This window comes from Carassius carassius, chromosome 46, assembly GCF_963082965.1.
Source record: "Carassius carassius chromosome 46, fCarCar2.1, whole genome shotgun sequence".
Taxonomy (NCBI): Eukaryota; Metazoa; Chordata; class Actinopteri; order Cypriniformes; family Cyprinidae; genus Carassius; species Carassius carassius.
The window spans coordinates 2,590,361-2,604,487 of NC_081800.1; the positions used below are offsets into that span (position 1 = coordinate 2,590,361).

The 14,127-nt window shown below is 38.7% G+C and overlaps 1 protein-coding gene across 1 annotated transcript; it reads right to left on the reverse strand.

Moving 5' to 3' along the window:
• Positions 1–5,059: 5,059 nt before the first annotated feature.
• On the reverse strand, positions 5,060–9,130 carry LOC132129480 (serine/threonine-protein kinase pim-2-like). Its single transcript, XM_059541100.1, has 9 exons — positions 9,102–9,130; positions 8,359–8,592; positions 7,484–7,699; positions 7,092–7,186; positions 6,861–6,911; positions 6,398–6,779; positions 6,058–6,228; positions 5,671–5,793; positions 5,060–5,570 (listed from the first exon to the last, which is right to left on the reverse strand). Exons 1-9 carry the CDS (start codon positions 9,118–9,120, stop codon positions 5,548–5,550), a joined length of 1,314 nt encoding a protein of 437 aa, XP_059397083.1. The 5' UTR covers positions 9,121–9,130; the 3' UTR covers positions 5,060–5,547.
• Between the last annotated feature and the right edge of the window lie 4,997 nt (positions 9,131–14,127).

The window sequence follows — 14,127 nt, forward strand, 5'->3', positions numbered from 1 at the left end:
ATAAAATGAAAACTAAAAGACTTTCAAATCACATGAGCCAATATTTTATTCACAATAGAACATAGATAACGTAGCAAATGTTTAAACTGAGAAATTTTACACTTTTATCCACTTAATTAGCTAATTTAAAATTGAATGCCTGCTACAGGTCTCAAAAAAGTTGGCACGGGGGCAACAAATGGCTAAAAAAGCAAGCAGTTTTGAAAAGATTCAGCTGGGAGAACATCTAGTGATTAATTAAGTTAATTGATATCAGGTCTGTAACATGATTAGCTATAAAAGCTTTGTCTTAGAGAAGCAGAGTCTCTCAGAAGTAAAGATGGGCAGAGGCTCTCCAATCTGTGAAAGACTGCGTAAAAAAATTGTGGAAAACTTTAAAAACAATGTTCCTCAACGTCAAATTGCAAAGGCTTTGCAAATCTCATCATCTACAGTGCATAACATCATCAAAAGATTCAGAGAAACTGGAGAAATCTCTGTGCGTAAGGGACAAGGCCGGAGACCTTTATTGGATGCCCGTGGTCTTCGGGCTCTCAGACGACACTGCATCACTCATCGGCATGATTGTGTCAATGACATTACTAAATGGGCCCAGGAATACTTTCAGAAACCACTGTCGGTAAACACAATCCGCCGTGCCATCAGCAGATGCCAACTAAAGCTCTATCATGCAAAAAGGAAGCCATATGTGAACATGGTCCAGAAGCGCCGTCGTGTCCTGTGGGCCAAGGCTCATTTAAAATGGACTATTTCAAAGTGGAATAGTGTTTTATGGTCAGACGAGTCCAAATTTGACATTCTTGTTGGAAATCACGGACGCCGTGTCCTCTGGGCTAAAGAGGAGGGAGACCTTCCAGCATGTTATCAGCGTTCAGTTCAAAAGCCAGCATCTCTGATGGTATGGGGGTGCATAAGTGCATACGGTATGGGCAGCTTGCATGTTTTGGAAGGCTCTGTGAATGCTGAAAGGTATATAAAGGTTTTAGAGCAACATATGCTTCCCTCCAAACAACGTCTATTTCAGGGAAGGCCTTGTTTACTTCAGCAGGACAATGCAAAACCACATACTGCAGCTATAACAACAGCATGGCTTCGTCGTAGAAGAGTCCGGGTGCTAACCTGGCCTGCCTGCAGTCCAGATCTTTCACCTATAGAGAACATTTGGCGCATCATTAAACGAAAAATACGTCAAAGACGACCACGAAGTCTTCAGCAGCTGGAAATCTATATAAGGCAAGAATGGGACCAAATTCCAACAGCAAAACTCCAGCAACTCATAGCCTCAATGCCCAGACGTCTTCAAACTGTTTTGAAAAGAAAAGGAGATGCTACACCATGGTAAACATGCCCCGTCCCAACTATTTTGAGACCTGTAGCAGAAATCAAAATTGAAATGAGCTCATTTTGTGCATAAAATTGTAAACTTTCTCAGTTTAAACATTTGCTATGTTATCTATGTTCTATTGTGAATAAAATATTGGCTCATGTGATTTGAAAGTCTTTTAGTTTTCATTTTATTAAAATTTAAAAAACGTCCCAACTTTTCCGGAATTCGGGTTGTACATTGTGTTATAAAGCTACAGTATAACGACAAATAAGTAAATATTATAATATATTACAACTGTTCTTATGAATATTTATGAGATGATATAACATATTATACTGTAAGGTTTTTTATGATGCATTATGCATTCATTATAATTCCTTAAGAATACCTTTATAATGTATTATTAATACAGGCTTCATAGAAAGTGTTACAGTGGGTTTTAATTTCTTTTCAGTTTCTAAGCTATTTTACTGACTGTGTTGACAATATGTTTTTGTTTATTTGTGCTTGCAATCTGTATCTGAAGTGTGAGCTACTGTTTGTGTTTGTGTGCGCTACAATCATATAGGCAGCACCAGCTTAAAATGGCCTTTAACCACCTGTACAATAAACTGTTTAAAATGTGCATTCACCCAATCAATATCGAGTATCCAGTTCCTTCAGAACTATAACATCACACACTTGCCTTCACTTGCTGTCTAGCCTTCAATCCATGCTAATATGCAGTTGTTTTATGGGCTGTTGGCATTAATTGTTCTCAAAATGAAGCAGTAGTGGAGCGCTCGAGAAAGTGAAAACCATTCACTGACTTTCAAAGAAATCGCTTCAGTTAAAATCCTGCTGCTACTCTCCCACTCCGCTCCGATCCCACTCTCTCTTTGGGGTGGCAGAGCTCATTTTTACCCTTGTGGACATGCCCCTGGGAAGCTCTTTAACCTGGCTCACACATAACACACTAATATGCTTTTAATATCCAAATCCGTTAAAGGATTTTTAGGCTGCATTAATTAGGTAAACCGGAACCGGGAACACTTCCCATAACACCCTATGTACTTGCTACATCATTAGAAGAATAGCACCTATGCTAATATTAGTCTGTTTCTCTCTTGTTCCGAGGTCACCGTAGCCACCAGATCCAGTCTGTATCCAGATCAGAGGGTCACTGCAGTCACCCGGATCCAGTACGTATCCAGACCAGATGGTGGATCAGCACCTAGAAAGGACCTCTACATCCCTGAAAGACAGCGGAGACCAGGACAACTAGAGCCCCAGATACAGATCCCCTGTAAAGACCTTGTCTCAGAGGAGCACCAGGACAAGACCACAGGAAACAGATGATTCTTCTGCACAATCTGACCTTGCTGCAGCCTGGAATTGAACTACTGGTTTCATCTGGTCAGAGGAGAACTGGCCCCCAACTGAGCCTGGTTTCTCCCAAGGTTTTTTTCTCCATTCTGACACTGATGGAGTTTCGGTTCCTTGCCGCTGTCGCCTCTGGCTTGCTTAGTTGGGGACACTTCATCTACAGCGATATCATTGACTTGATTGCAAATAAATGCACAGACACTATTTAACTGAACAGAGAGGACATCACTGAAATCAATGATGAACTGCCTTTAACTATCATTTTGCATTATTGACACACTGTTTTCCTAATGAATGTTGTTCAGTTGCTTTGACTGAATCTTTTTTGTTTAAAGCACAATATAAATAAAGGTGACTTGACTTGACTTGACATGACCACAGTCAAATACAAGCTAACTGTCCCAAGTAACGCACTTCATGTGCACATGTTGTCTTGCAGGCTTGCAGTTTGTGTGTTAAGTTCACAAGAGAGTAGGGCAGGGATCAGCAACCTTTTCGGCATGACGTGCCATTTTTTATTTTTATGGTTAACCACTGTGCCAAGTGTGCACAGCCCCCCCCCCCCCCCCCACACACCGATATAATTCTGTATTTAAACGGTACATACACAATTTTTTATTATACAATTAAAAAAAGTTTTTTTAACGTTTAATCAACGTTAATGCACTGCTTTAATTGATGAACGTGCACACACAGACACACACACACACACAACACACACCACTCGCACACAGAGATCTGAGATCGTGCTGTGCAAAAAGTAGCATTCAGAAGCTCATAAACCTATGAGTGTTGTCACGCTACTTTTATTAATCGATACTGAATCGCTACAATATATTTCTCAACAACAAAGGGGCAAAATCGCTTCATTGTCTGCAGAGAGAGACAATTTACCCCCCCCGCCCCCCACTTTCTTTCTCTCAAAATGGCCATATTTCAGAAAATTTTTCATCACTGGATATAGCTTTAGGTCATTTAACATTTCTATGGTAAAACGTATTATTAAAAGTTGACTAATGTTAATTGATTTGCAGCTTCATCTTACCTCACTCTCTTTAACGTTAAACTGACGCTTCGCGCTCTGCTTCTGTGAACAGTAAACCCCGCCTACTTTGATCTGATTGGCCATCTCAGTGATTTTGACATTGACGAGTGCTGTTAGACCGAGGCTTTGATCTGAAGCACCTAGTATGTGCAGTGTTTGCACGTGCATCCATGCAAGTTAATTCTCACACTTTAATAGTATTTGTAGCTCCTAACAGGCTGTGTGACTATGAGAAGTTATTACATCAAACTGTACGTCATTATACAGTTTTCCTCATTGCTTGCGTGCCAGCGATTATCCCTCTGCGTGCCACTGTTGGCACGCGTGCCGTAGGTTGCCAACCCCTGGAGTAGGGTGTCCCATTAGTCATGTTAGGTTACAGTAGGGTGGCAGTTGTGATGCATCCTCAATGTACATGTCTGCCGAGCTCCACAGCAAACTTCTACCTGACAGCTGAATTGGCATTACGTCATGAACAGGGGTTTAAATTAACACCCACCAATCTGCCAAATACAGGTGAAAATCAGCCATGCTGGTAATACACTAATCAACCCACAAGACAGTTTTGAGGGTCAAAAAATCCTCCAACCAGGAGCTTAAACATTACACAAAACAATTTGTAAAGAGGGTCACACACTGGATGAGAAGTACCACTTCTTGGAAGTGGAACACAGTTTTCTATGAGTGAGGCACTTTAAAACTGTCAGTGACTTTGTTCATTCACTGTTTTAGACTGCCTCATTGAATCTGAGAATATGAATACAGAATACTGCATCCATTGTGCGATACCTGTGAGATGTCTGAAGCGCGGGACAGCATTTCTCAATCGGAGACCTACGAGAGGAGGCCCATCCTTCTTCTTTTATCCCCCCACTGAAGTGAGAGGTTTTTGTGTGTGCTTCAATACGCAGTACACTTTAGACTTTAGAAACTGCTTGTCCGCTAATCTTCAACATGTTTACCATTAAACATGTCTATTTACCATAAAATAAAAATTTCTTTTTATAAGAGAAGTCTTATAAAAATAATTTATATATATATGATTTTTATTTATTTTTTTATTATATCCACAAGCAATGACTGTAAAACTGTAAAACTGATTGCATAAACTTATAGGCTGCTACTCTTACAAGTTAGTCATTAACTTGGTCATCTAGTCTTTTCTTCATGGCTGGTTATGACTTTAAGGCACTTTGAGACAAAACTAAACTGATACTGTGGTGCTGTTTTTGTCAAGCGGTGCAACACAACACATAAATAGACAGTGTAAGTAATTATGTCTCCACTGAATGCAACAAATGCCTCGTTTGTAATGGGTTTTATTGGTTTTGTCTCCTCGTGCTGAGACTCGACATCACAGTATGTCAAGAGGCGTAAAATTTCCGTCACACGCTTGAGGCATTCGGCCAATCACAATGCACTGGATAGCTGGCCAATCAGAGCTCACCTCGCTTTTCAGACCGATGAGCTTTGTTAAAATCTATGTTTCTGAAAGACAGGGCACAGAGGAGCACTAATAATGTACATTATGTGGAAATTAATATTTTTTTAAACTTAAACCACATAAACACATTCCACTACACCAAATACACAACATAATGTTTTTTTTAGCAACATCATATGACCCCTTTAACACATATAAAGCATAAGATGTAATACTTGTTTTACACTTTTCACAGTTTGCTCCTTTTAGTGCAAAGAAATGTGCTCCTTTTTTCATTAAGTGTGCTCCTGTTCAATGTTGTGCTCCTTTTCTACACTGAACTTGCTCCTCTGGATCTTCAGGCTGTCTGATGGTTTCTGCTTGTCCTCACTGGAAATCATTTGATTCATCTGCTTAATTAATAAGACAACTTCAAGCTTGTGATAGCACTGCTTCAGCTTTCACAATTACTAGTTTGAATGCACTTTCTTCACTTCTACGTTACACTACCTGACTCCTGAGCTACTGCTGGATCATCTTCCTGTTTAAACCATCTGTGATCTAAGAGCTGCTGTAATGTCGCTCTGTCGTCTGGATCACGTATCAGGCACCGGCTTATCACATCCTGGCATTCTGGAGGTTTTCATAAGACTGCTGGTTAGACACGTATGTCCTTAGTGTGTCACGTGGACAAAAATGTTGTCATGTGCGGAAAAGATTCCACAATATGCAGCATGTTGTGTGTTAAAGTGTGTTTGTAATTTGTTCCCTGGATTCTGCATATCATTGAATCATTTTAAGTGTCCTCTCTGTCACTTTGCATGTGATATTTAGGGATTTGCTTTTGCTAAGAACTCCCTGAGATCATGTGTGTTACTGTCTGTGTTATTCTCTCACCTCTGGATAAACTGGAGTCAAAGGTCAGATTGCCAGCTAAAATGTCCTTTTCAGTTTGAAAAGCATGATGTCCAGTTACCATTCTGAACAGTGCAAGGCCCAGTGTCCAGACTGTTGTTGGGCCCGCGTGATATTTGTGTTTCGTGTAGTACTCAGGTGGGCGATATCGTCCTGCTCATCAAAGCAAGAGATTTTCAGCTCAATTCACTGATGACTTTTGCAGATATCCATTTGTCTATTTCACATATCTGTTCTTATAATCAATACACAAATCACTACACACAAGATGATCTGATCCAATTAGAGCTTATTGCGCTAGTAACAGAAAAAGCCAGCTCACCTCTGAATTCATATTGGTAGCCAGAGGTTTTGACAAGGTCCCCGCAGCCGAAGTCGATTAATTTGACTTCCATGGTCCTTGTGTTGAGGAGTAGGTTATTTAGCTTGATGTCGCGGTGGAAGACACCCTGATCGATACAGTGCTTAGCTGCGAGCACTGCTTGCAACATCAAGCTGCGTGCCGGCGTCTCATCCAGTTTATGGCGATTGTACTTGAGTAACGTCTTTATGTTGTGGCAGGGTTGTGGATACTCCATGATGAGGATGTGCTGATCTTCCTCCTCAAACCATTCCAGCATATACACGATGTTGGGGCTTATAGGAGCTTTTTTCAACAGGAGATTTAGAGCTACTTCCATCAACAGTGGCTTGGGATACCCAGCCTAGAGGAAAAAAAGGCTTACTATGAGTATGTTTGATTTGTATGTGTATTTATATAGATTCATTAAGGTTAGCCAACTTACCCTCCTAATATACTGGTCTGTGCTCCTCTTAGGGATAAATTTGATGGCAACCTGCAAAAAAAGAAAATTCACATTAAATCTTTAGAGTCTATAAATAAATAACATTACATACTGTGACCAACACAATTTTCCTTTCAAAATGATTTTGACATGCTTTGATCTAAGCCTTGATCAATGGTCTGATTTGCATGTTTAAAATAAATAAATAAATGAATAAATAAGGGACCATACCTCCTGATCATCAGATCTGTGAATCCCTCGGAACACAGTGCCGAATCCTCCCGAAGAAATCTTTGTCCTCACTTCATAAAGGGAGGCAAATGAAACTGCAAAAACATACAAAAGAACATGTTAATATACGAGATTGCAAGTTTATTTGGTTGTCTTACATGAACGGCAGTATCTCAGAGGATCAGATAGCCACAGACTAAATGTGATTAATAATCAAATATCTTTAAACAGTGAATCAGGAAAATACTACTTGATTAATTAAATGATTCATGACATTCTGAATGGCGGATAAAGGCTTCAAATGCACGAGCAGGAGCTAGTAGACCAGACATCTCAATCAGTCAGAGGAGAAACAATAAAACAAAATAAAACAGGACAGAATTAACATGAACCTTGGCTGGGGTCAGACTGGCCTGGACTCTGTAGGTCGGCTGAGTCACGTCCAGGTGAACATGGCTTCTGTTCAGCTGCTTCAGATGGACCTGAGTCAGTGTTGGGCTGGGGTGCAACTGGCTCCTCGTTGTTTTGCTTTGTTGCACATTTTACACCCCGCAATGTTCTCTTGACAAATGCAAAGATGCCTTTTTTCTGTATTTTTGGTTGCTTTTCTAAAAAAAAAAAAAAAAAAAAAACTTTCATTAAATCAGGTAAAGAAACATAGAAAAGAAATTAGAATTAGAAATTAATTCTAGAAGTAAGATATAACATAGTGAAGAACAAAGAACTTCATTTTTATGACTAAATGCTGAATGCATAGGATCAGGCGGACATACAGTAGGGACAGATTTAATTGCATTAAAAAGCTACTGTCGAGATTTTCTAAACACATGCAGCGAAACATTATGAAAAGGCACGGACGCAGTTATTTTTGCAGTAGATCTTATTGCATATGCATTTGTAGAAGTTTTCCTTGTCAGAAAACAAAATGTATGGGGGGGAGAGTATTTAAATCAGGCAAGGTGATTTACTGATGTTTGCGGTAGTCAATTTAATGCCAAAACACGTGTCTTAACTCATCTTGTGCCTGTGTTGTTAGTAGATTACGCACTCTTGATGATAATTTGCACTGCTCTTGGTAAATTGCATTGGCCATTATGGAAATGATCTGGCTGCATTCGCTCGCGTTCTCTATAAAGCTCATCATCTGTAGATCATTCTCACACTAATTTGTCCTGTTTATTAAGTCTTAATAGGGTTTGTAGACACAGGCGTGAAATAACATTCATTTAATTCTTTATTAGACTAGAGTAATAATTAGTAGACCGACCTTTAGCTGGCTCAGGATCAGCTGGATCTGCATTCGGATCAGTCCGGTCTAAATCAGGGAAAGCCATCGACTCCAGGCCGGATGAAGCATGCTGGAGATCAGCTGGATCTGCCTCTGGCTGAAAAGGCCTCACTTGGTTTTCTCTGTGGTGACAGCGGTCAACACACTTTACAGCCTGCCATGTTCTCTTGAAGAAAGCACAGATGCCACTCTTCTTGTTTTTTCTTTGTTTTTCTAAAAAGAAAAGAAAAAAGGCATTTATTAAACATGAAATGGCACAAAAGTGCCTGTACACAACCTGACAACCTCAACACAAACAGTCCATCAGTACGTGTTTGTCTTCTGTATCACGGTTGATAATAAAGACATATTGTATTGTCTTTCATTTAAAAAGCCAGTCCTTTGCAATGGGAATATATTTAAACTAAATTATACGCTTTCTTGGAACTTCAAACAGAGATCTCAAGGAAGGAGACTGATTCAGATGATTCAATATTTTGTGCATTTATCTATTGTGAAAAAAGAGAGCCAGTGTATTTCTGTAGTTTATGTACGTACAGACAGCTTTATCTTCTGTTATGGGATTTGTTACAGTTGTTAAATATTCTATGAAGATTATTGGCCCTGTGCATACTACTCGTACTATTAACTGAGATGATGTAACCTCATTCACAGCCATAGACTACATCCCGCTACATGTATATGTGGATCTCACTGGGTCTGTCTGTAATATTGTCACAGACCTGTCGGGTTGTTCTCCATACCGGCTGCTGCAGGAGAAGCCTGTTGATGTACTCCTTTGTACAAAGACATACTAGTGTTACTAGACCCAGGTGTGAAAGAGCAGGACAGAATTAAAAGTCATTATCAATAGACCGACCTTCAGCTGGATGCTGCAGAGCCGTCAACTCGAGGGGGCTCAGGGGATCTACTGGATCTGTCTTTGGCTGAAAAAGTGTCACTTTATTGCCTCTGCAACAACAGCCATCAGCAGATTTCACAGCCTCCCATGTTCTCTTGAAGAAAGCACAGATGCCACACCTCTTGTTTTTTGTTTGGCTTTCTGAAAAGGAAAAAGGCATTTATGAAACATTAAATGGCACAGAACAAATAGGCCTACCTGTACACAACCTGAACATAAAGAACATTAAAATGGTCATACAAATGTCACCTTGGTTGTGGTCAAAACTGACTAACCGTAAAAAAACAACAAAAAAAACACTATTTATCAGCCCCTAAAAGATTCATACACACACACACACACACTTTTGTTTCACTATATTAGTGTGGACATTGCATATACTTCCACTGATTTTATATCAGATTAATGAAGTCTTCTTCCAAGCTCTACCCCTACAGTTACCCATCACAGAAATATGTGGAAAATATTTGGCCCTCGCAAGTATAGTTAAACAAGTACCCTCTCTCTTACACAGACCGAGTGTGAAATGAGTATATGATTGTAAGCATTACTGCAAAATCAGGCTTCTTAGGCTTGGGAAATCATTTTACTGTTCCTTTTCCCCAGATGACAGCTGTGTGGATTGGAATTTGCTTATACAAAAATGATGGTGAATATAAATACATTTGCACATAAGTAAGATGGAAATAAGACCTAAATGATCTAAATTAAGTGCATCATTGTATTGTTGGTTTTATTTGATTTCATTAAACTCTTAATGTTGCCGGTGAAAAAACAACACTTTCCGAGAAGCCCGAGGGTTATTAACCACCTGTCGCTCCTGCTGCTCCAGCTGTCAGAGCGCCACCTGCTGGCACCGACAGCGCACAGCTGCTGTGGAGCTCCACCGACTCCCGCGCAGGACACACTCTAGAGCTCATGATGCTCTCTGTCTGAACACACTCACCTGCGCGAGGAGTCTTATTCAACTGAGAAGTTCGCACACGAACACGCGACTGATGACGCGGTGCTTCCAGCCACTGTGACGTCACAGATGTTTTTATTCGGAATTTTATTCTCGCCATGGAATGTGGTTGACTCTTTACATGCATTATTCTAAATGCAAATGTAAATGCGTTAGTATTTATTAAGTTTTTTTAAGGATGTAATAATTTGTTTTATAACAGTTTACGATTGAACGTTTCTGTCTAAGGGGGAAAAAAAATCTATAAATAAATGGACCTGAAAAGTGATAAATTAATAATTAAAATGATAAGTGCAATAAATAAAGACAATAAATATCACTATACAGGCAGCTGGACTACTAGAATATCAGTTAGGTACAAATACAAACATGTTGCCTGGGCAAATAACGCTTGAAAGGGGTCATATGATGTGTTTTAATTTTTTCCTTTTCATTAGTGTGTTATGCAGCTGTTTGTGCATGTATAAGATCTGCAAAGTTACAGCTCAAAGTCTCCCACAAAAGGATTTTTTCTGTCTAAAAGAGAATAAAAGATGGCTGATCTAAACCACATGAAACAGCTAGATCAAATTCTCCCTCACATACCTACATCACCCAAATTAATATGCAAAGAAGATGGGGTTAAAGTAACTCAAACTATCCCAGCAGGCATTTCAACGTTGATTCATCTGTGAATCCATGATTGAATCAATGCTGGATTATGTCTCAATTTTGATAATTGGATCAACTTTGAAATCGCGACGTTGTTTCATGGTCTGACCTTCATCATGGGTGAATTAAGGTTGTTCTGTAGACATTGGATTAACCTTGAATTAGGTGTTGATTTTGCAAATTGAATCAACGTTGATAATGCAATGTTTCTCTGTGATACCATTCAACATGGGTATATACACACCTGTACATTCAATTAGAGCCTAGTGTGCATTCAGATCAACACTGTACATTCATTAGGTTAAAATGACTGGCAGCAATGGCTTTACAATCCACTTTAATAAACTACCACATGCTCAAAATTGTAAAAAAGCTGTTTTATTTTGGAAACATACGGTCTTAAACAGATGAAAATAATCCCAAACTTTAACTTGCAGTGTTTGTGCATGGATGTATTGTTAAAAACCTGTAGAAGAACAATCCAAATACAAGAGTATTTAAAGGTTTTTGTAAAATAATATACTTTTTGTGCTGAAATTGCAAGAGAAACCCTTGTACTTTTATGACTGAAACCAGCTGATCTTTTATTTAGAAAACTATATATAGAAAACTATATAGAAAGCTATAGTTTCTGTGAAAACATGTTTTCCTACTGTGTCTCATACAAGAGATTTGTACATTTGTGCAGTGAAAACTGTTGAACAGTTTGAGGATGGAAACTGGGGTGACGTGGGGCTCCGGCATCAGAGGGGGCCCCGAGGGGGAACTCCCCGGACTGGCGTCTCTTTTACCGCGGGGAACACAGAATGTGATTTGTATCGAGGGGGACCCTTGAAGAGTCCCAGCTCTAGGTCCTTTCTGACCTGTCCCCTCCACTCTCTCCCACTTGTGCGCTTTCTGTACGGTCCTGTATTAATAAAAACAATAACACCAAAAATAAATCCTCTTAAAATATCAACTTTGTATCAACAAAATATTATTATGATTATGCAAGCTCAGATATTTTTTTTTCCAGTTACACTTTTAATCAGAACCCTAGCTATACAGTGCATTTAGTAAAACAAGTAAAATCAAATTATGCACATTTTTATTAAACTAAGTAAAATCACAACCTATCACAAGAAGTCACTGAATCTCCACCAGAAGTTATAGTGCAATGTAGCAGATGAACAAGTTCTAACCAATGAGCCAATAATAAGCTGGATCCTTGATGACTCTACAAGAAGAAAGAAGAAAGGGTTAAGAACAGGATTTAATTGTACACCATTTCTTTAAACCAGTGGTTTTCAAATTTTTTAAACCAAGTAACGTTACCACTTTAGAAAATACTTGTTATACTTTAATTATTTTTGAAAGGTAATAGAGATTTTCTTACCTCAGTTTGCAGGACCTCGCAGATCTGACCCTTCATGCGTTTACATTATTGTGTTCTACATTGACATGCCACTCCACTCAAATTCGCTCAAGATATAAATGTAACGGGTAAATATAAAATAACTTCTTGATCGAGCGAGCAATCTCAGGTTTACAGTCAGTCTCACTCTGAAAGATGAAGTTTCCTGGATCAGTTTCTGCTGTCCAATCTTCTTATGTTACAGTGTGCCTCTGTGTGTATTTAAGTAATTCAAATAATTGTAGTTTTGTAGAATATACAAAAGTAACCTAAAATATGTCCCTTGCAGTGCATTGCTTCATGTCTGTAACAAATTCAAGAGTGAAAACATCCCTTGCTCTAAATGCTGTTTAATGATTATGCTTAAGTGTTCACTGATGAAATATATGAACTCAAACCAATAGTAATTTTATTGTGAAAACATTTGGATCAATGTGGTCGTTTTAAAACAGCTTTGTTTAACAATTTTCTACCGAAACCATTATTGTTATTATTTTTTCTTGTTCATCCCGATAGTTCCCGAGCTGTAGTGATCCAGCTCATGATTTATCCAAAACTCAAACACCAGAGGCAGTGTTTTTTGTAGAACTTTATTTTTGAAATTATTTCATAAAATCATCGCTTTTAATTAATTTACATAATTATAGGATTATACTTTCACTGACAAACATGTTGGCTAACTCCCATCCCACCCAGCCTTCGCCCCATCACATCTCCACTGAAGATCAAACTGGTCTGCCAGAGAGATCGGACCTCTGCAGATGTGAATTATGCTTCATGGACAGGGGAAACACACACACACACACACACGGATGGAGGAGCATGTCAGGGTCCACTCACTCATCAGTGAAGTCACCACACAAACTGATCAACAGGTTAAGATGAGAGAAAGTGGCTTAGTCACACACACATTATCCATCACCCAGGGTTCAAACACTCTCAAACGGCTCAGTTACGCTGTCTTCACAGCCTGTGGGTGTCAGGCACATTGCACTTTTGATTGGTTAATCATGCTGTCACTTGAGTGTTAAATCCAATCAAATGATCCTTGGCTGCCGCTTTGTACTGGAAACAACTGCAGAGTATAAGAAGAGTTTCATCCAACAGACAGACGAAGGTAAGGAGAGATAAACCACTGACTGCATCCATTAACACTCGTTTCACTAAATCAAAAACATACTGACGGTACTTCATAAAAACATGCCACCGTTATGTCTTGTGCTAGTTTCTGTTTCCCTGACAGACTTTTGGCCCTGGCTCTATGACACTGGATGGACAGGCAGCAGGGAGCACGCTGAAAGAGCTCCCAAATTAAGCATATGTGACCAGATGATATACTGACTTAGTTCTGTTAATACAGGTGCACAAAATTAACACAAAAATAAATAAAAACCTATATATATATAATTAGTGTTATCTACAAGGAAAAATCAGGCCAATTAGGGTGAATCTCAAAAAAACTTGTCCAAATCATATTTTACCCCCAAATAAAAAATAAATAAAAACAAAAAATAAAAACACAGCATTTTATTTTATTTTTTTTTTGTGTACAAAGAAAAAATATTTTTGCAAGTTCTAAATCTCATAACCGTAATGTGAAAACAACATTTCTAAAGTACCACTATAAGAATAAAGTAGTATAAGTCAAAGCATATGCTAATTTTATATATGTATGTATATATATATTCATTCTCTGGATCATGAAGGAAGTGTTTAAATACTGCATCTCTGTATTTTTGCACTGCAGTAATTATAATACTATAATATATTTTTAATGTAAAATATCGTATCTTCATTGGATTGTGGGGTAAAATATGACCCAATAAATAATTTGTGACA